Source organism: Molossus molossus, unplaced genomic scaffold (assembly GCF_014108415.1).
Source record: "Molossus molossus isolate mMolMol1 unplaced genomic scaffold, mMolMol1.p scaffold_m16_p_4, whole genome shotgun sequence".
Taxonomy (NCBI): domain Eukaryota; kingdom Metazoa; phylum Chordata; class Mammalia; order Chiroptera; family Molossidae; genus Molossus; species Molossus molossus.
In genome coordinates this window covers 86,912,391-86,934,318 of record NW_023425377.1, presented here as the reverse complement: position 1 = coordinate 86,934,318, position 21,928 = coordinate 86,912,391, and the positions used below count along the sequence as shown (strand labels likewise).

General features: G+C 34.0%; 1 protein-coding gene across 2 annotated transcripts in view; it reads right to left on the bottom strand.

Annotated features, from left to right (window-relative positions):
• Window positions 1–1,016: 1,016 nt before the first annotated feature.
• GLRA3 (glycine receptor alpha 3) overlaps window positions 1,017–21,928 on the bottom strand; it is a 148,950-nt gene continuing 128,038 nt past the window's right edge. The window contains exons 8-10 of one of the 2 annotated variants that reach the window (XM_036240971.1): window positions 19,007–19,150; window positions 16,523–16,567; window positions 1,017–1,289 (exon numbers count right to left, since the gene is read on the bottom strand). In XM_036240971.1, the coding sequence (XP_036096864.1) occupies window positions 1,017–1,289; window positions 16,523–16,567; window positions 19,007–19,150 (462 nt within the window). The remainder of the gene's footprint in view (window positions 1,290–16,522; window positions 16,568–19,006; window positions 19,151–21,928) is intronic. The other variant, XM_036240972.1, reaches the window with a different exon arrangement.

The following is a 21,928-nucleotide window of genomic DNA, read 5'->3' as shown; positions in this document are numbered from 1 at the left end:
ATTATATTCATTTTTATCAAAATGTAAATACTATAATCCCATTGAATTTTAAAGTCTCATTCTAAGTTCAAATATAAAAATCTTACTGAACTTTGTTCAATTATATCAAAACATTAACATAATTATGTACAGACAATTAAGCAACTATTAAAAATCTAACAAAAAAGGGTACTGGCTTGAATTTTTCACTGTTTGTCAATAATTAAAAATACACAGATATGTAGCTAAAACACTTATTTAAACACAATCATGCTGTTTTCAGTATTTTCACCTTCATTCATAGATATATAAAGTCAAGAAAAGTAGATATTTTACAGAATATGATCTCTTAAACCATTTGTTTTAAATTTCCAAAGAGGGAAATTTAATAGTCTAAACAATTAAATATCTAAATAATAAAGGTTTTTTTATTTTAATCTTTTAATTTGAATTTTTTTGTTATTATATGTTGGTCTGATTGTATTTGTATATACAATTTTCTATTACTATTAAACAAGTTTTCCACTGAATTAACTGATTACTTTTCTATTTGTAACTATAGTATGAGAAAATATTTTAAAGCCTCAAGCTACTATTTTTTATTTTCAACATTTCCCTTTTGTTTTTATAAAGTTTATTGTGTAAATTTTACTCTTGTAAGATTTATTATTATTGAATTAAAAATGAAAGGATCCAAAGTAGTTTTCACATGTACTATTATGTGATATTATATAACATACAAACACTTTGGCAGTGCTACTTCCACTTATGTGATTTACTATGAAAGAGCAGATAAAATAATATGAAATAAAACGTTTACAATATATAAATACGTATATAGTACCTATTAAAAGAATCTTAATTTGCTTCATGACTTTGTATAACAAATTATAATAATGCTTTCCCCTATGCATTTTAATACAATAGTCATTATTTGTACACCACACACACACACACACACACACACACACACACACCTATGGCAAAGACACTTCCTTTTGAACTGACTGCAATTGCATGGCCCCAGAGACTTAATCTTATTGCTGATGAATATCCTCATGCCTAAGAATTTTATAGATAACCCAGTAGAAAATATTAAAAATCAAAAAGGCTAATGGGAAGCAGGCTCGGGAGATGGTGTCAATCTTCTTGGCCCGGTTGATAAAGACCTTCCTCATTTCATCAGGGCCTTTCGGCATTACCTGCACAGGATGGTTTGGGCCCCTGGGGATCACATCGTCTTTTGCTTGCAGACATGGTCCCATTCCATAGGCTGTGAAGCTGAATTGACTTTCTCTTACCTCATCATCCTGTCATAAGAAAAACATAAGAAAACACTTTAGTCATGAAATAGAGCATATATAACAGGTTTTTCAGAATCATAACTTAGCTTTATCGTGATAAATGTTAACATTATTATAATGAAAAGATAACCCTATAAAGATTAACCTCATTTCTTCCCCACTCAAGTTGTATTGATTGAATGGATGTGTATCACATAGGTGTGTCCATTAAGAAATATGAAACTCTCAAATGATATGTTTAAATAGAAAACCTAACCATTCTGACTGGTGTTACCTACATATTGCTAGAATATCTAAATCAATTGAGCAAGAAAAAAGAATCTATTGGGATATTATATTATATAGGTCCATGACTAAATTTTTTGCATTAAGTGTAAAAATTGATAAATATATAATGTCAAAGGAGAAAATACCAGGATAATTAACTAAATTTTTATTTTTTCTGGAGGCAAATTTTTTAATGATTATTTCCTATAAGTTGATGTTACTTTATTGGAAAATACAGTTCAGCTCAACAATATTACTTGATTTTTTTTATCCTCACTTAATGCTACTTCTATGTTTTATACTAACCCATTTGGGAGACTATAAGATAGTCACATATTCTGATTTATATACAGTTACTTTTCAAGTGCATTACTTTAGTTTAAATTATGAATAAAATTTGGTAAAAGTATATTTCATGTTAAAGAAAATTATAAATTATTTTGTCCTAAAAAATATTGCTACTTTTTTCTTCAATGTTGCAAATTGAAGAGAATTCTCTATATATGTCCATGCAAAGAAAAGCAAATTTTTAAGAAAAATATTATTAATAAAATTATGATTTATAAAAAGTGTTCATGATAGGAAAATATGGTTGTTACTAATTTATAATAAAATTAATTAATGAATAATTAAATTTGACAAATTTATTTGGAATGTAACAGTATATGGCTGCTAATTAATTAAATTTTTTCTGCTACTAAAATTGAATGTTTAAAAGATGACATTTTACAAATTTGTTATAGCTAGCCTCTTATGGAAATAATTTTTTATGGTGAAATATGGTATAAAAATAAGTACTCAAACTCTTGAAAAATTATATTGGGTTTGTGCAAATAGATGGTCAATGAACAATATATTACAAAATGTATAAATAAAAAATTAAAATTAAAATGGATTCTAAAAATGGAAAGTATCTCAACTGTAAGATGTGTAATTGAATTTTGAGAAAACAAGTATGACATAAAAACTGATGATCCAAATCACATGTAATTGCTGCTGTAATCTTGCAGAAAACTGAAAATTGATTTCTAGTAGTCTTCAATAAGAATATTCATTTATGCTGGCCATTTTTTTAGCTTCTATGGAAATTTCAAGGCTAACTTATTATTTGCTTCGAATTCTCTATACTTTTTAAAAAAGTAAATATACTAGGAATTAAACTGTTCTTATGTAAGTGCTGAAATAGTATCCTTATAATTTATTAAATTATGCTGGTGTTGCATTCCAGAAGAAAAACTTAGGTCACTTGTGTTCAAACCAGCTGAATGCTGAAATAGCCTTTTAAACAACATCGACCCATGTATTTTTTTAAAAATCTATCTCAACATAAGATAAAATATAACTTCTCAATGAACATTTACAATGAGGCATTGACATATTAGTGAAACCAGTTGAGAGACTGATTACAAAAATGCTAAGATTTTAGGATTCTAGCTGCTCTGTTTAGTAAAGTAGTATCTGCTATCTATTTTTCTAGTTCTATTAAGAAATAATTGATATACATCAATGTATAAGTTTAAGATGTACAGTCTGATGGTTTAACATATATATATATATATATATATATATATATATATATATATATAGTGAAATGATTACCCAAATAGGTTTACTTAACATACATTACCGCTGATAGATAAAATTAAAAGAAAAAATTTCTTCTTGTGATGAAAACTCTTAGGATCTACTCTCTAACCACTTTCTTATATATCACACACCAGTGTTAGCTGTAGTCACCATGTTGTACATTACATGCCTAGTGCTTATTTATGTTTTTTTTATCTTATAATTGGAAGTTTGTATCTCTTAACCACCTTCCTTCACTGACAACCTTTCTAGCTATCTGTTCTGGAGAACTTAATATTTTCATACCGTTAGAGATCCCCATACCTCAAAACAGACACAATTGTTTAAGATTTACTATATTTAGTAAACAACTGTATTTTTCTCAACTGTATCTTTCCACATAACTGACTGTGAATAAAGAGTTAACACCAGGCCTGGGTTGTTTCAGGACTGCTGAGAGTGATTTCTGATTCTTCCAGCATCACTTCCTTGAAAACAACAGAGTTAAGCTCCGTGGGGAATGTAGTCTTTGCTTCCTAGGCAGTGAAGGAGGCACCTGCGCTGGGGAGGCCATGCAGAGGCCTACGTGACCAGACGGTATGCAAGCTTGGTGGGAAATCAAGGCGGTGGCTTCTCTGTGTCAAGGTGACCACATACACATGCCTTGACTGTTGTCTGTGGCAGCTGAATCTACAGGTCCCTGTGGGTGAGGGGCAAAAGGAACTGTGCTCTTGAATAATTGCTGGCCTCCAGATTTGAGGCAGATGCTGGGTCTGTGAGGCCTGCCTCATCGGCTCCTGTGGGACTGAATGAATGTTATGTATTCATTACAGACTACTGTGCCTGAATGGTCTGCTTGACAATTTGAACCCCAAATTTCAGCAGTGGTGGCAGCTTCTCAGATTGTTTTAGACTCCAAAGGTTGAGAGGGAATTCTGATCAGAATGTGATACTGATCCACCCTGGGTTTGAGGTAGCAACACTCTGTGGAAAATAACTGGGGATTAATCTTACTATCAGCAAGTGGGTGAGGTCATTTTATCCCTTCGTTGAGTTGGCAGAAGGATGATCAGTAAAATAAAACTGAAAGGAATCAGGGTGACAAAACTGAGGGGAGAGTGGCTCAAGATACAATTAATTCCTTGTCTCCTATTAATTGATTGTGAAACTGAAACTACTCGGTGGGGGGTGGGGTGGGGCAAGAAACAAGAGCAAGGAAAGCAAGCGGCTTCTCCAGCCTGCGCTCAAGACTGAAAAAACCGGTGCACTTGGGACTTTAAAGGACATTGCACTTAACCTTGATGTCACTTCTCTATAACCCCACGCAAATCAAGTGGCCCTGGAAAGTAGTAAATATTGCGCAGCCCTATCCAATATAATTGAAGCCACAGCTAGAAGCCATGTGTGTGATTTTAAAATTTAAATTTATATTAGTTACAGTTTAACAACTTAAAAAAACAGTTACGATTACTTTTAGTAAGCCATGTTCTTTAACTCAATATGTCCTAAATATTTTTTTAAATATTTGCTAAAGGTAAAAATTAAAGATAAATTTCACATTATTTCATACTAAGTCCTAGATGTCAGCGTATACTTTCACGTGCCTCAATTCAGACTCCACATCTCCAGCGTTCAATAGCCATATGTGGCTTGTAGGTACCATTTTGAAGAAGGCAAATACAGGAGCCTTCTTCAAAGAAGAAGAGCAAGGTTTCCATGCTTCCCAGGATCTTTAGGTTAATTGACCTAGGAGCTGCAGCATGAAAAGCAACGTTTGGTGTGAATGCTAACTCCCAACTGGATGCATTGTTGCCATTCAGGAAGTATTGACAGGCATATATAATCAATGATCCTTTTTGGAGTGGGTGAAGACCTGGGTGGTATGAATCTATACTAAGAAAGGTAGCTGCCTGGTACTCTCTCTGCTGTGAAATAGAACAGCCGTTTGGGGGACTAGCAAACCCTGGCTGGCCATGAGATAATGAAAAAAAAGAGCCTACCCAAACCATATCCTCTGACCCACACTCTGGTATGCACTGTGATTAGGAGAGTCCCTCAGGCAACGGTTCCCCATGTGGCTCTACTTTTGGGAAAGCAGAAGGGTATATATAATTCATGGGTACATTTGCTTTTGCTGCTGCCATGCTAGGTTTTACTGATGGAAGAAAAAAAATACCTGGGCTATTTAGAAGAAAGGTCATGGCCAGAGGTGAATCTATTAGCTCTCTTTAGGTGGCTTTAAAGACACAGAAGAAAACTGACAGGATTTCTAAGAGAGATTTCCTGGCATATTGTTGCCCCCTGAGAGGAAGGAAATCTGTTCTAGTTCCTGCAGCTGCTTCCCTTAAAGACCCCTGTTCAGTCTGCTGCTTTCACCTCAGAAGTTACATCCAGTGATGCCAGTGGGGAATGGAGACAAAAGGCATTTATATGGGTTGCTGAATTTACTCCATCCGTTAAGGCAGTTGAAACAAAGAACATGCCTTGAAAGCCGGGATCTCCTTGCCTAATTCAGAATAGGGTTCCAAGGCTATGCTTTGGTTAAGGGTGAATGTCCGGGAGTGCTGAACATGGGTTTTGGGGATTACTGGATGCCAGTGCACGATGTACAGTAATACTGCTGGAGAGTGCGAAAACAATGTTAAAAGCAAAAGAAAAGCTGGTGGGACAGAGAAGGAGGCATAGTGATGCTGTGGTAGTACGTATCATGGCCATACTAAAGAGTGAAGATAGAAAAATAAGGGACAAAGACATATCGAGTAGGCGGCATTGTGTTTGGCTAAATATATCATGAAAAGGAATGTAACATGTGAAGGAATAATCTTGCCACCTCTGGCTTGAGCCTGATCTTGGGCAGTTGTTCCTTATTCCGGATGTAATTGGATGTATTCAAATGAGAGCCCTTAGAATTTCCTAAACCTTCCTCTGTAGTAACTAGTAAACAGTACAAAATTTCAGGCAAATAAAGGAAGCTCTCAGCTTTGACTAAAGGAATGGTGGCAGCGGGGTGCTAATCCTTCATTAATTTTCTCTACAACATTTCCATCTGGCCTACATAAAACTATATGGGTTCTGAGGCTGACTCCTTGGGTTCCCTAAAGATGGATGTATCTCCTTCAGCCTCCACCATGATGGGCATGGTGAACACCATTTGAGAGTTCCAGAAAGAGGAGGCTGGTGGGCTTTACAGATTTGACTCCAGCTTTTCCACTTCATCTGAATCTAAAAACAGTCAAAAACAGTGTGTCTTCTTGTGGGGTAGACCCAACTACAACCTTACTGTCACCCCTTAAGGAAATCTGAATTCTCCAGTATACTGCACAACCTGGTTGGAAATAGCTTGTTCCAGATCACTGTCAAAAGTGAGTTGGTTAATGAAAAATGATAGTTTCCCTCTCTGAGGAGAGAGTCAAGGAAGGGTTTGGTAACTGCAGTGGCCCATGTGACTAGGTAAAGGTAGCTAACTGATGCAGGAAAAATTCAGGTCCCAGTCCCATCAGTCTAGATTGTGGAAGTAATCTGGGCAAACTACTAGAGACAACTCACAAACAATGATGGGCAAACTGCTGTTTCTTCTGGGTCCCACTATGAGAAAAACAGCTTATAGCACTATTTTAAATATAACGGGGATTTTGGATTTCTGTTGGGATTTTGGATTTCTAGTCACTATGTAACGTGACTAGAAGACAGACTGAATTTGAAAGAGGAACAAGGGCAAACTATGAGAGATTTCAGGTGGGCAATAACCTAAGCTGCCTTTCAGAGGCCTTAAAATTAATCCACTGAAGAGGTACCTGCTACCAAAACACACATGGACTGGAGTTTCTGGAAAAAGCTCAACAGAGGCTTCTTAAAATAGCTGCTAGAATTCTAGACTAGAAAACTCCCTGATGCTGTGAGCAGGTATAACCTATCTGAATAATGGCTAGTGTCATTCTCTTTTGCTCTGGTAGAAACAGTCCCCCAAACTGAAGGGATCTGAAGAGCATCAGACTATATGTAGGCCTAAGATTTCTACCGTGTTATAGGTAATGTCAAAAAGGCATTACAATCTAAGATCCCTAATAAAATAAAAATGGTATAATCAGAAACAAGTTAAGAAGAGGACCTCGGGTAAACTACATTATTTTCGTGAAAAGGTACCTATCTGACAACGAACCAGGGATGGAATCTCCGGTTGAGCTACCAAACCGTACCTGCAGTGGAATGAATAACTGTAGTTTAAGAGAGTGTGGTAAGTTCACATATGGGCTGACTTGAGAACAGTATTTGTGGCAGCAACAAAAGAATTGGTTCTTGATCTCAGAGCAATATCTGGATATTCAAAGACTCCCATGTTGGGAGCTATAGTTTCTTACAGAAATTCTAGGGTACAATGAAATTAGGTCATTTAATGCCCTCCAAGTTGCTAGCTCAGAAAGAGACAAGAGTGCCAAGAGAGATGTCTTAGACTGGCCATGGATGCGGCCATAGTGGTGTCCAGGCCATGCAGCAATGGATGAAACTGTAATATATTCCTCTGTTTTCTGATGAATCCATCAATGTGGTGAGAGCTTGTCTTGAATATTAACAAAAGAAAAATTGCCTTTGGGTTAAAGCTTCCAAAAACAAGCACTGACACACAGCCAGCAGATGGAATATTGAAGGTCTTTGCCCATAGCTCCCGGAAGATTTAATGAATTTTGGCAGTAGACAACTAGTCCATCTTGGGCTTTGTTTTCACTGTTAACAAAAGCCACAGCTGAAAATACTATTAATGGCTTGGAACAAGGCATTTTATATCAGTTTGGGCCCTGGAATAGATCTCATTGGACACAGAATCACGTTCAAACACGACCAGTATATAAATCCTCCAACAGCACAATACAGGAAGGGCATATCATACATAGCTCATCTACCCACAGGGCAGTAGTTTAAATAGAAATTGGAATGAGCAATTGAAACATTTATTACTGAAAACAGGATGGCAAGGAAGTGACGGTTGGCTAGTTTACTAGGTCAGTGTTATCAGAGTGAGTTTAAGTAGGAATGCCTTAGAAAGGTATCTGGTGTCTGGTGGTGGAAGTGTGTGGGGCAGGAACAATGCTGTGACACAACTCTGTCTCTCCCATGGCATAGGTTATTCTCTGGTGTTACCTGATATAATGGTTCTGGGTCCATGATCACATTTGCATCATTTAGCTGTAGTGATCATTGCTGCTTATGATACTACATTTATTTCTTTAAATTAGGAAGCCATCACCTGGCCGGTGTGACTCAGTGGTTGAGTGTCGACCCATGTACCAAGAGGTCACCAGTTCGATTCCCGGTCAGGGCACATGCTCAGGTTGTGGGCCCGATTCCCAGTGAGGGCATGCAGGAGGCGGCCAATTGATGTTCTCTCTCATCAATGTTTCTATCTCTCTCCCTTTCTCCCTTTCTCTCTCTTTAAAAATCAATAAAGAAAAGAAAAAATAAATAAATTAGGAATCCATTCATGCCCTGTGCAGGTAAGGAAACAAAAAGTCCTGTGTGCTTGAGTACCTGTGAGGCCTCCTAATTCAATTAAGACACTTTATTTGCTGTCTCTCTTGTTTTTTATCCTTCTAAAAGTTAAGTGAATGACATATGAGATTAAAGCTTATTTCTGTCCTGCAAGCAAGATGGTGCCCTGAAACCTGTAATCAGACCTACGGTGCTATACTGAACAAAGCTACTTCCCATCTGGACATTGGTTTTAATAGAAAATGACACATTTGAACAATTTAAACATAATCATCTTTATATAGCATTAGTCCCTCATAAAAACTGACAACAGTCTGTAAAATCACTATCCTTCTATGTGCATGCAATAATGATAGTCTGGGCAAGGCCACTGTTCCTCCCACTGTGGTCTACATAACAAACACCTGCCTTGGGATCAGTCACTGGGGGGGATTGCTGAGACTCAGTTTCCTAGATCTCCATTGCAGAGATCCCTACTCATTAGCATTTAGGCTGTCCCAATTATCTACATTTCCAGCAAGGTCTGTAGGTGATTATAATGCACAAACTGTAGAAACAAAGGTTTCCTAGAGGCTGTGCAGCTATCCCAGTTAGTTTGAATTTGTAACGATGTAACATTTTTTGAATTCCTCTAACATTTTCTAATTTACATTTTAAGTGGTAGTTTAAAAACATACCCTTGTGTTGGCATTGAACTATTATTATTATTATTATTATTATTATTATTATTATTACAATTCCTGTTTTAAGTCAGGCTGTTTCTAGTTAAGGCTGTATGCAAGACTATACAACCTGTTTCTTTATCCATTTTAAAATTTACTACAAGACATAGACAAATGTTAGAATCCAGACTTTGAATAATTATGTTATATAATGTGATTTAATGCATTATTGCTTTCAAAAGCAACTGGAATATTATTTCACTTACAAATTCATCACCAATGACTTGCCTATGAATTTTGGAGAAACAGTGAGTTTTAGTTTCATTAAAGACACTTCCCTCATTAAAATGTCTTGTTCAAATATTTATTTCCTGGCAATGGTGAAAGAAAACAAGATGTTGAGGAGCACTTATGTTCTAAAAATATAAAAATAAATTGGTTATCTGCATTATAAAAGCACAATGTGCTTTAGCACATAATTTTCAAATACTTTATGTAGTCATAAATATATTAGATGGTCCAAATTTAAAATCTGAGTCAAGATTGATATTCAAAATGAAAATGTTTTATGATAGTTAAGTGATTCCATGGCTTCATCATTTATTGCCAGGAGTTTGGATAGTCTTAATGACTTAGCTCTCAGACTCGTGGCTTCTAGTTCCAAAAAAAGAAGATTACAGCACTATCTGGTGGACTTTTTTATGGTGAGAAAAAAATATATAAAACACCTGATAACACTCAAATTGCTATTATTGTACAATTAATATTCCATTTGTTATAATTGTATTATTATGAAAATTGTATAATTACAAAATATAAAATGAAATAATGAATAACAACTTGAATCATTTTACTACTGGATATTTTAGATACACAGACACTGAACTAGCACTAATGTACTATGTAAAAGAGGCCAATCCAGTTCCTTCCTCCTCAGTGGCCTTGCACTGTTGTTTCACTTAAAAATTAGCCAACAGCGTAAAACTGGAAACAGAATTTTGCCCTCTAGGCTCACTCTATTATTGTCACAATAGATGGGGTTTGCTGTATGACTGCTAGGATTCTTTGCAAATCTAATTTCTCCAATCAAGGAGTCTTGCGCATTGTCAATACGTTCCATGAAACAGCACAAATAATTTAGGTGTGCCCATGAGATGAGGTACATGGAGTCATCATATAGCTTCAGAAATAGGATCTCAGCTGTGTTAGAATCAGCTGCAATTTGTACCCCAGGCAGTCAGAGGATGAGAGAAAGTAAGGACCTCTAGGACCTCTAAAAGGTCATGTGACTTAAAAAAATGGCCTATTGGATTATTTCTGAAAGGCTCCACTTCAAGTATCAATTTTAAGCATGGGTGAAGCATTTCTAATAGCTCATCATTAGTATTAGATTACTACATTAAAAAGTGTATTAAATTATTTTGTGCCCAGCAGGTGTGGCTCAGTGCTTGAGTATCGACCCATGTACCAAGAGGTCGCCGGTTCTATTCCTGGTCAGGGCACATGCCCAGGTTGTGGGCCAAATCCCCAGTGTGGGACATGCAGGAGGCAGCCAGTTGATGTTCTCTCTCATCAATGTTTCTATCTCTCTCCCTCTCCCTTCCTCTCTCTCTAAAATCAATAAAGAAAAAAAATTGAAATCATTTTGTGACTATTCCCTTTCTTTGTAAACTCAGTGACAAAATTATCCTGTGTTTATGTATGTCTTGATGTACAGTGATATTCTTTATTTCAAATAACACTCAAATATTTTTTTGAAATAATTTTGTTTTCCGGAGATATTTTCAGCTTAAATTTCTAATGAACTGATATCCCAAAAAGCAAGGTGTTTACACAGACCTCTAAAATTTCTGACACTATATGTTGGCCAATATTGAATGTTCATAAAATTAATGCACTTTACAACTCAAAATATAGGTATTAATAAAAATTAAGTAGCCCTGGCCAGTTTGGCTCAGCGGTTGAAGCATTGGCCTGCGGACCAGAGAGTCCCCGGCTCAGTTCCCGCTAGAGGCACATACCAAAAAAATAAATAAATAAAATTAAAATTAAGTAGAAAAAAATTGAAATGAGCTCAAGAACATGGCTGATTAAAAAGGTAAAATTGAGGAAATAGTTGATTTACCCACAAGTAAATCCTCTTAATATGCTTTAATTAAGTCATAGACAATGAAGAAGGTAAAGAGTCATTTATTTAGTGGACAATTCTTTCTACAGAAGGACCTCTTTTCACTAAATTTGGAAATGAGAGAAATGTTTCAGTTATTAAGCATCAATACTATATTATGAAATATTCTAAATGCTTTTCATTTTATTTAGAGAATTATGACAAAGACTGATTTATATAACTTGCATATTATAGCTAGAAATATTATAGATTAAAAATCTGAGTGTAGATATAGTCATTTAGTTGAATTGCTTCATTCATTTCTATCATCGTGTATAATATCTCTATGTCTATCATCTATCTATCATCTATCTATCTATCTATCTATCTATCTATCTATCTATCTATCTATCTATCTATCTAAAATGAGGTAAGAATTTCCTATCCTTTTCTTTGTCTTCAAAAATAACAACAACAAAAAAATTCTTATGGGGGTGTGGGAGTAGTGAAGGCATGAAGATTTTCAATGAGTGGTAACAAAACATTAAGCATCTAGGAGTGTTAGTAATGATTATGTGAATTGTTGTGAGATACAGCAACATTAGATATGTTATTTTTATCTTAATGTTTCTTCCCTTGTAGGTACCTTTGGGGTGTCTTATTTTATATAATCAAGATGTAAACTAAATGATCCTAAGATCTTTTTGTTTAAGTAATTTCCTGTAACTTTTTTTTTTGGTACGTGACCCCAGCGAACCGATCCCTGGGACTCTCTGGTCCATAGGCTGACGCTCCAACCCTCCAACCGCTGAACCAAACCGGCCAGGGCAATTTCCTGTAAATTTAATTGCCAAATAGGAAAGTGGCAGATAGAGAAAATTTAAATTGTTATTAATTTCAGTTACATGATTTAAAAGTGTGTGTATTTTTAAAATAAAAATACTAATAATATAGTGACTTATTTTTGTTGGAAAAAATTATCATTGCTTAGAAAATTTTAAGGTAAGATGAAATATGTGAATAATTTTAAATTGTTTTTCTAAAATAAGTATTAGTTTAAAATAAAATATTCAGCTTAATACATCTATATACATTTCTATAGTATTTAAAAACAGAGGGGTTTTAAAAATGCAATTACAAATGAGGTTAAAAATACTTTAAAGTTTGCAAGTCAATTGTCAATGTAAAATTATTTAAAATCTAGCTCCTAGGAAAACCTTGCATTTATTATAGATGAGATATGAATTAGTTATGAATTAACCAAGTTTATGCTAGCATATTGAATTTAGACTTAGAAATAATTTGGAAATTGTTGAAAGGTAAAATGTCAACTTAAAAATGAATGTTTTAGATGAAATATGAAAATTCAATGCATATATTTTAGGGGATCGATGAGAAATTAATTAAATCATTTTTAAATGATCTATATATCTATTTCTAGCATAATATGAGTTTCAGTGCCAACTCATAATCATGGAGTGACATAATATATAATAGACAGCCCTGGCTGATTTTGCTCAGTGGTTAGAGTGTTGGCCTTTGCACCAAAGGGTCATGGGTTTGATTCCCAGTCAAGGGCACATACCTGGGATGCAGGTGTGAGAGGCAACCCATTAATGTGTCTCTCTCACATTAATGTTTTTCTCTCCCCCTTCTTCCCTCCCTTCCACTCTCTCTAGAAATCAATGGAAAATATATCCTTACATGATGATTCGCAAAATTATATATATATATATATATATATATATATATATATATATATATATATATTAGACAGCATGTGTAAAAAGCATACTGTAACTTTGAGATGAAAGTCCCTACAATACATGTAAAATTAAATTAAATATTATATTACTTTATTGAATATTATCTTCCTAAATAGGTATTTCAGAGGCACTATAGCTTTAAAAAATAGCTGTGTTGAACCTAAACTCTAAATACTTGTTTGCAAAAAATAATTAAATTCTTATAATTTTTACTTTCCTGGAAAAGATGAAATTTCTAACTCATGTATATTAGAATCATTAAAATAGAATTTGCTTGAAATTAGTTGGAAACTATTTGTCTTCAGATGAATAAAAAAAAATTTGTAGGAAACACTTACCTATTAAAAGAATATCTTATATTCTGGAAAACAGCATAAATAGAATGAAAACTTTATTAAATAGTTTAGTGTAATGGGTGTCATACTGTTTTCAACTGTGAATCCTCATCCACTCAACCAAAATAGAGCACATGTATATTTGTATTTGCCCTAAGTCTATAGAGCTGACAAAATGTATAAGGCAGAAAAATCTATTATTTGTCCTTTTTAGAAGATATCTTGAGTTATTTTTTAAGTAATACCACATATAAATACATAAGTAAATAAAATAATGATGTTTTGTACAGATAGTCGAAGTACGGTAAATGATATTGTTATTTTTTAAAGATAAGAATTGTGCCTAAACTTGGTAATTATTTTCAAAATCCAGAACTAATGGTCCATGCTTATTTCATCTGTATATATAAATAACAGTTAATATGCCATAATAAATAGGAAGATGGAGGTACTAGAATACAGTGTGAATGCATTTTCTCTCAGCAAACCATTGCACCATTACATTATATTGCAACACAGAAAAAGCTACATGAAATGCATTGAAGCAAACCCATATCATCCATATCTCTCAACAAATCACTTATGTTCAGAAATGTTTTGGCATGTCTTAGTAACCCTCCAAGACTAATGTAATGATACCATACATGGAAAAGTAATTTCTAACTCAAATACTTTCATATCATGCATTCACCCAAGCGTACACAGTCCTAGGGATAAGCAGCCATGACCAGGAGCAGTGGGTAATGTGCACACAGCAGGCTATGACAGTGTGGGGTGGGGAAATCTGTACACAAGAGCAAACTTTTCTTCTTTCCCAATAGAAGGTTCACTTGAACCTTCACAGAGGAAAAAGTAAGGTATAAAGATTGTCTACAATGAGTAAGTCAATGCTGAACCAAGTTAAAACTTTTCCAGGAATAATATTTACATCAGTATAAGGTCCCTTGTGACAAACTTTTTATAATGAGGCTATTGTATTTTGCCTATTCTGTCAAATTAGAGTTCTAAAAAAACCAAAATCCTCAGGTTAACCAATAGTACTCATGAAAGAAAGGGCACAGGGTTGACTTTTTAGAGTAATTTTGATTACGTGATTTAAAGATTTAGATTGATCAAACTATTTTTAAACATAGGTGTTTTTTGTTTGTTTTTAATGATGAATTTGGTCAGCCCAGAGAGTTATAAAGTTGAAGGGAAAAGTCTTTAAAAAGTTAAAATAACCCAAAATTTTCACAATGATATTATAAAATAAATCGGATGCATTTAATTGTCAATAAATATATTTGCAAATCATTTTGTTTTTTTAACAAAAAATTAAGCATTGACTGTTACTGAGGTAAACCTGATTTTTCATCAGAATTTTTTTTGCATAGTTTTGTAAAGCAATATTTATCTTTTATACTAAAGCTCCTATAAGTATTAACTGTTTAGTTACTGGAAATTTAAATATATACCTCTCCCAAAGAGGATACTATATATGATTATACAAATTCAATGCAACTAAAAATGTTTCAAATTTACAGTTAAGATAATCAAGTAAAGGTAATTGGATCATATAAAAATTATTATAATTATTATTATTATTATTTTTTATCCTCACCCGAGGACATTTTTTTTTAATTTTTTGTTCAGATAGAGTAGGAGGGAGAGAGAGGAAGAGAGAGAGAGAAACATCAACGTGAAAGGTACACATCGAGTGGCTGCCACCTGCACGACCCAACCAGGGCCGGGGACACACTGCAACTGAGATATGTGCCCTTAGCGGGAACCGAACCCGGGTTTCTCTGGACCGCAGGCTGATGCTCTAACTATTGAGCCAAACCGGCTAAAAAATTATTTTTAGAGGTGAAAAATGAAAGAGAAGTGGTTAGCTATGTTGAGAACAAACATGTAATTCTAGTAGGAAAGAAAAATGATTGTGTGATTATGTATTATAACAGAATATTTCAGTGCTTTAAAAAATACTAGGTCTAGAGAACTATTATTTAAATATTCATCTAATGTTATGTCTCTTGTCTATTCATCTAATATTATGTATATTTTTAACTGAGGCATGTAGTAGGAACATCTGCAGAGGATTTTTAAAAACACTTTACCTCAGAAATTTTAGTTTAATAGACCGGCTACTGTTATATAATTTCTTAGGCTAAATTCTTGGTTTTGTTAAGCTTAAATTCAATCACTGAATCTGGAAATGTGTCCTTGTGATCTCTTTCTAATCAAGCATTTTAAAGGATACCACTATCAAGACCAAAATTACTCATTTACTATAAAGAATCAACATATCTTAATATTCAAAATGAGTTCTAAAGATACATAGGATGAATAAAGCTTCTTAGTTTTGCCTTATATTTAGATTTCTGTTTTCTGGCAAGAGGGGCTGTTTTTTTTGTTTGTTTGTTTGGTTTTTTTGCTGTTGTTTTAGTTTTTATTATAAAAATGTTTTTTCTTTTTATTATTATGAATTAATTTCTTTTTTTACAGTTTTAGAGATGTTTCTCCTCCTCCCCCAGACACCCTCCTCCCTATCCCCGCCCCCAGGATTGTTGTCTATGTCCATTGGTTATGCATGTATGCATATAAGTTCTTTGGTTTATCTCATCCATCCTCCTCAACCCCCTCCTCTGAGGTTTGTCAGTCTGAACCATATTCATTTCTATGTCTCTGGGTCGATTTTGTTCATCAGCTTATATTGTAAGAGGGGCTGCTTTTAAACTTTTTGGATAAATAAATTTCCCACTTATTTTGAAACTAGTTTTGTCCAAGCATTCTTCTACGAAGACTATAATAAGATATATGTAATATTTCTGCTTAATATATTAAAAATCTTCTTGATTGATCAAATAACTTGGTTAATAAGAGGATATCTTTTTACTGACTGGGGAATTGTTAGAAAAAGAGTATTCTTAAATGAAGGGGGACAGTGGTTGTTTGGCTTTAAATATGCAAGGGGCTGTGTTTCCCCACCAAACACTGCCTGGTGCAGAATATGCTTTTGCTTTTTTTACTGATGACCACATTCCTCTACTTTGAGTGAAGAAAGTGAATTTACCGTGTCTGAGAAACGGTAAAACTTCTCCAATGCAAAAGCTTCTGTCTGTGGGAAGGTAAAGTGGACCAAGAGGGATTGAGAAACCAGAAAATCAAGGCATACATGATTAAATATAATGCACAATTAGTTTTAATTGCATAAATCACTTCAACAAGCATGCATATCAATTAATAGATTTTCACATATGCAAGTTATCTACTCCCCGAAGTATGAAATGAACTAAAAGTAAAAATAATTGGTTTTAGCATTTATTTCTTGAACTAAATCTTAATTAGAATATTTGCTCCCTGTTTATTTCAAATAGTGATTAGAAAATAAGATATGACTAGTTTTGCATTTCTGCATTCTCCTAGAGTGCCAATCACTAGAAAAATTAATCTTGCTGTCTTTCTTTGTGCTAAAGAAGAAGGAATGGCAAATGTCTGTATCCCGACATCCTAACAGGTCATAAAGCCGAATAAAGAGCTGCTTTAGTAAGTATAATTTTTTAAAAGGAGGGACCAGAAAGGAGAAAGTAATCTGTAGTCTATTATGTTACCCACTGGATACTGTCGGATGTGTGGTGGGAGTAGAGAATGTCTGAGCTCTCAGCCCCCATTTGGACACCACGTGTGTAACACCTCTCATTTCTAATGTTTACAGCACTAGGTTGATAAAATTTAAATTGTAGAAAGAAGGAAAAAAGTAGGGAAATGGAAAGTATATGAAAAAAAGCAAAGCGAATTGAGAGGGGAAATAAAGTATTGCCTTACTGAGGAGATTAGAAGGAAAAAGTGTCTTCATTAACCATTAAGGGGAAAGGCAAGAGTTTCAGCCCTGTGATACAGAATTTTTTTGTCCTGTTAAAGTATTTCAGCCAGTACCAGGTCTCAAGAGAAAAAGGTGGAACAGATAGGTAGTAAGGGAGGCAGAAATAGGGGGAGAAAAAAAGAGAAAGGGGGAGTGAGGAAGAATGAGAAAAGTATAAGAAAACCAACCAATAGGGGTAAGGTCAGGGAAAATAAACTAAAAAAATTAATCTCCCATCAAAATATGTTTTAATGTAAAAATTATATGCTTTTCTTTTCTAAAAATGTGATCAAATGCAAGATCTGGCATTGTTTTTATTCTCCAATGCATTACCCAGTGTGTTGAAATGCTGATGTTTCTTCCATGCTATACTGAATTGGGTATTTATTGGAGCAGGTGATGATGTGGGAAGTCAGTTCGAAATGAATGAATAAGTTATTGCTTTAGAAGATGATTAATACTGAGTAGGCTTAGAACTGAGGGATCATGGCCTAGTGATTTAAAAAGTTTTGTGAATCGTCCAGCTGAAGTGGTTCAGCGGTTGAGCATCGACCGTGCACCAGGAGGTTGCCGGATTGATTCCTGGTCAGGGCACAGGCCCGGGTTGTGGGCGAGATCCCCAGTGGGGAGCATGCAGGAGGTAGCCACTCAATATTCTTTCTCATCAATGTTTCTATCTCTCTCTCCCTCTTCCTTCCTCTCTCTCTAAAATCAATCAATAAAGGGGTAAAAAAATGAGTCAGTCATTTTAAAAAAGGTTTTATGAATCTATATATCATAGTCAATAATTCAGAAATCAGAAGGAATCCTTTAAAAAAGTAAAGCCTTAAAAATGCACACTATATGGACTTTGATATTTCTCTATTGCTTAAGAATCAATTTGCTTTCAAAATATTAGTTGGCTCATTCACATTAAATAAAGTAAAGTAATAAACATTCTAGTTAATAGAAACTCCTCCTTACAGAAAAGGAAAGGGGTTGAATAAAATTATGTAAATTTATGTAAAAATATGTAAAAAGAGATGACATTACAAGTCTTAATAAAGAGCAACAATTCCATCCTGTACATCTAAATCCAATTAAGATATTATTTCTACAACTTCTTGTGGTCTCCAAATATGTTTTAAAGAACAGTTGTTCTGGGTCTCATTTATCAGGTGATAGTCAGACAAAAATAACACCTTATTGTGTTTCCCATGAGAATTCAGAAGAAATATTTTTAAAATTTAAAAATATATATAGAAAAAGACCACATACATGAACATCAAAATGTTAATAAATAGGTAATATTGGATGGAAACAAAGAAATTAGTTCAAAAACAGGAAAAAGTTTAATAGCTATATTTGATGACTAAGTCCAGTAAAATCATCAGAAGCACTATAACATAGCAAATAAAAAAATAATACATTTTTTAATGAAAGCAAAAATTGGTGTCATGTCAGGAAATACACTAGAAAGAAGATGATAAAGTTCTCATGTCACTAGATAGGCTGTGTCCAGTGTAGCTAGATGTTGCCATTTTCTTCCTGAAGCTATTTGTGACAATTTAAGTTTCAATCACCCAAAACCAAAGAAACGTCATATCATTTGGTCCCCAGTCTCCACTTCCTCTCTGCACATCTTATTAAATATAACAAATTCACTTCTTACTGCAAGTTGGTATCCCAGTGAACCCAATGCATTTAACTGCTTACCTTATTCTTTCTCTTTCGTCGAAATCTCAGAAGCTCTTTGTGTTGTCTTGATACAAAATTTACAGCTGCATATTCCAGAAGTGCTGAAAACACAAAAAGTAGGCATACTGCCATCCAAATGTCAATAGCTTTGACGTATGATACCTAGCCGAGAAAGAAAGAGTGAGCAAATTGAATTGCATTATTACTTCCATTGAGAATAAAACTGGATGTCTGATTCTAAATTATACCATTTATATATCAGCTTGGAAAAAAAGAAAGAAGAAATGCCACCAACACTTAAGAATTTTTAGTAGTTACTTTTGCAAGTTTTATATATTATTCATTTATTAAAACAAGTATTTTCGTTAATTTTTGTTTCAAATGAGGTACTAGACCATATATATGATGAAAGAAAAAATAAGATGAAATGTAACTTGACCTTTAGGGTCATACAGTATAATGCTTGAAAAGTATGATGTCACATTAAAATATACCTTCATGGTAGTCCAATGCTTGAAAAATTATTAAGTAATATTGAAATATAGATAATGCTATTTACCTTTTCAGCTTCATATTTTCTTCATTAAAAAGTGTTTTATTTTGAAGTAATTTTAACCTTACAGATGTTGCAAGAACAGTAAAAAGAACTCCCACTTCTGTAGTTCACATGTGGTTACATTTGTCTATATATCTCTATTATTATGTGTATGTGCATGTCTATGTCTATGTCTATAACTGTGTTTTTCTCCCTGAACTATTTGAGTCTAATATGCAGACACGATGCCCATTACCCCTAAATACTTAAGTGTATTTTGTAAAGAAAAGGAACATTCTCCTACTGACCCTAATACATCCAACAAAATCAGAAAATTAACATTGATAAAACACTACCATCTAATCCTAAAAACCCATTCCTATTTTACCAATTGTTTTAATAACGTCCTTTATAGCAGAAAAATATTTTTTCACTTAGTCCAGCATTTAATCTACAATTCATGGATTGCATTTTGTCATCATATATCTTTAATCTTCAATATGGAACATTTGCTCAGTCTTTCCTTGCCTTTTGTGACCTTGATATTCCGGATGAGTGCAGACCAGTTGTTTTTTGAATGTCACTTATTGTTGGCTTATCTGATATTTCTTCATTTTAGACTCATGTAATGAGATTTAAATAGGAACTGTGATGCCCTGTTCTTCACAAGGTCAGGAGGCAATTAAAGTTGATCAGTGGGTTAAGGTTTTTCTACTAAGTTTCTCTACCATGAAGTTATTAATTTTCACTTGTGTGGAGATGATTTGAAACTACATAGATATCCTTTTATTCCTTAAATGTTCACCTTCTAGACATTGATGATAGTTTCCTGAATCAATTATTACAATGATGATTTACAAGTAATGCTTTTCTAATTCCATTATTCCATCTATATTTCTTAGTTAGCATTATATAGGAAGGGAAGTGTCTCTCTCTCACATTTGATTACTCATTTATTTATTTACATTACTATGAACTAAGAATAACAATTTTATTCAAAGGGTTACAATGCATTAACATCATTATTTATATTGATATTCACCTTATCTAGATTGGGTCAGTAGGAGCCCCTAGAAGTTAGCACATATATTCTCTTTTAGCATATATCCATCATGATTTGAGTACATCCTTACTTTCTGGCACAAGGTATTCCAAACTCATCTTGTATTTTTTTCTGTTCTAGTTCTTGATTAAGCCCTTTCTCCTATAATCCTTTCTTTAGTTAAGAACAGTTTTTAGAGACCAAGATCTGGTCATTGGGTGTGCCCACTGCTTCCTGAGTGTCGGTTTGTAGGCCCTTTTTCTAGGCCCAGAGCTAGGAATTAGAGATATAAGGGCAAAAAAAAAAGGTTCACAGTTGTAATACAAATAAATCATATAATAATTAATAAATAATAATACAGCCCTGGCCAGTTTGGCTCAGCGGTCAGAGCGTCGGCCTGCTGTTCAGAGAGACCCGGGTTCGGTTCCCGCTAAGGGCGTGTACCTCAGTTGCAGTTTGTCCCCGGCCCTGGTTGGATTGTGTGGGTGGCAGCCACTCGATGTGTCCCTTTCACGTCGATGTTTCTCTCTCTCTCTCTCCCTCCCTCCCACTCTATCTGAACAAAAAATGAAAAAATGTCCTCGGGTGAGGATAAAAGATAAATAAATAAATAATAATACAAGTATAAACTTTCATGTACTCACAACTGTAAACCTACTTTTGCCAACCTCTGTATATATAAAATATATATACATATTTATATATAAATATACCCCTATATATAACATATAATACTATATATTTTATAGTGTTATATTTTTTATATATTTTATATAGATATATCACAATATATATAACAATACTATATATATTTTATATGTAGTTATACATTTTATATAATTATTTATATTATATATATAAACATATCTATTATCTATTTATTTGTCTATATTTAAAACATGAATTGATACTGGTATTTCAAGTTCCAATTCAATTCCCAAGAGTTCATTCTAGCCTTTACCCTTTCCATATATGTAACACTTTCTCTGACAGTGAAAAATAAATTGTATTGCATTATCTTCAACATGTATTTGATTATATACCCTGTATGTAACTAAAACCTTAATTCTGCTGGCCACCCCCACCTGAGTGTCATTGGTCTCAGCTGCCTCATTGGTTCTGGCCTCACACCTCAAAACCTTGCTGGCTGTCTTGGTCTAGACCATCACCTTGATGCCTGTCAGCCCCAGCTAGTCTCCTCGACCCTGACCACCTCCCTAGGTATGGGTCTTGACCACCTTAAAGGTAAGGAAGAGAAAATTTAAAAGAACAGAGAATTATAAAAAATATATATATTTTTAGGAGAAGAAATCCTAAGAAATGACAGAAGGGGGAGAGTAAAAAACAGAGATAAACTCCTATT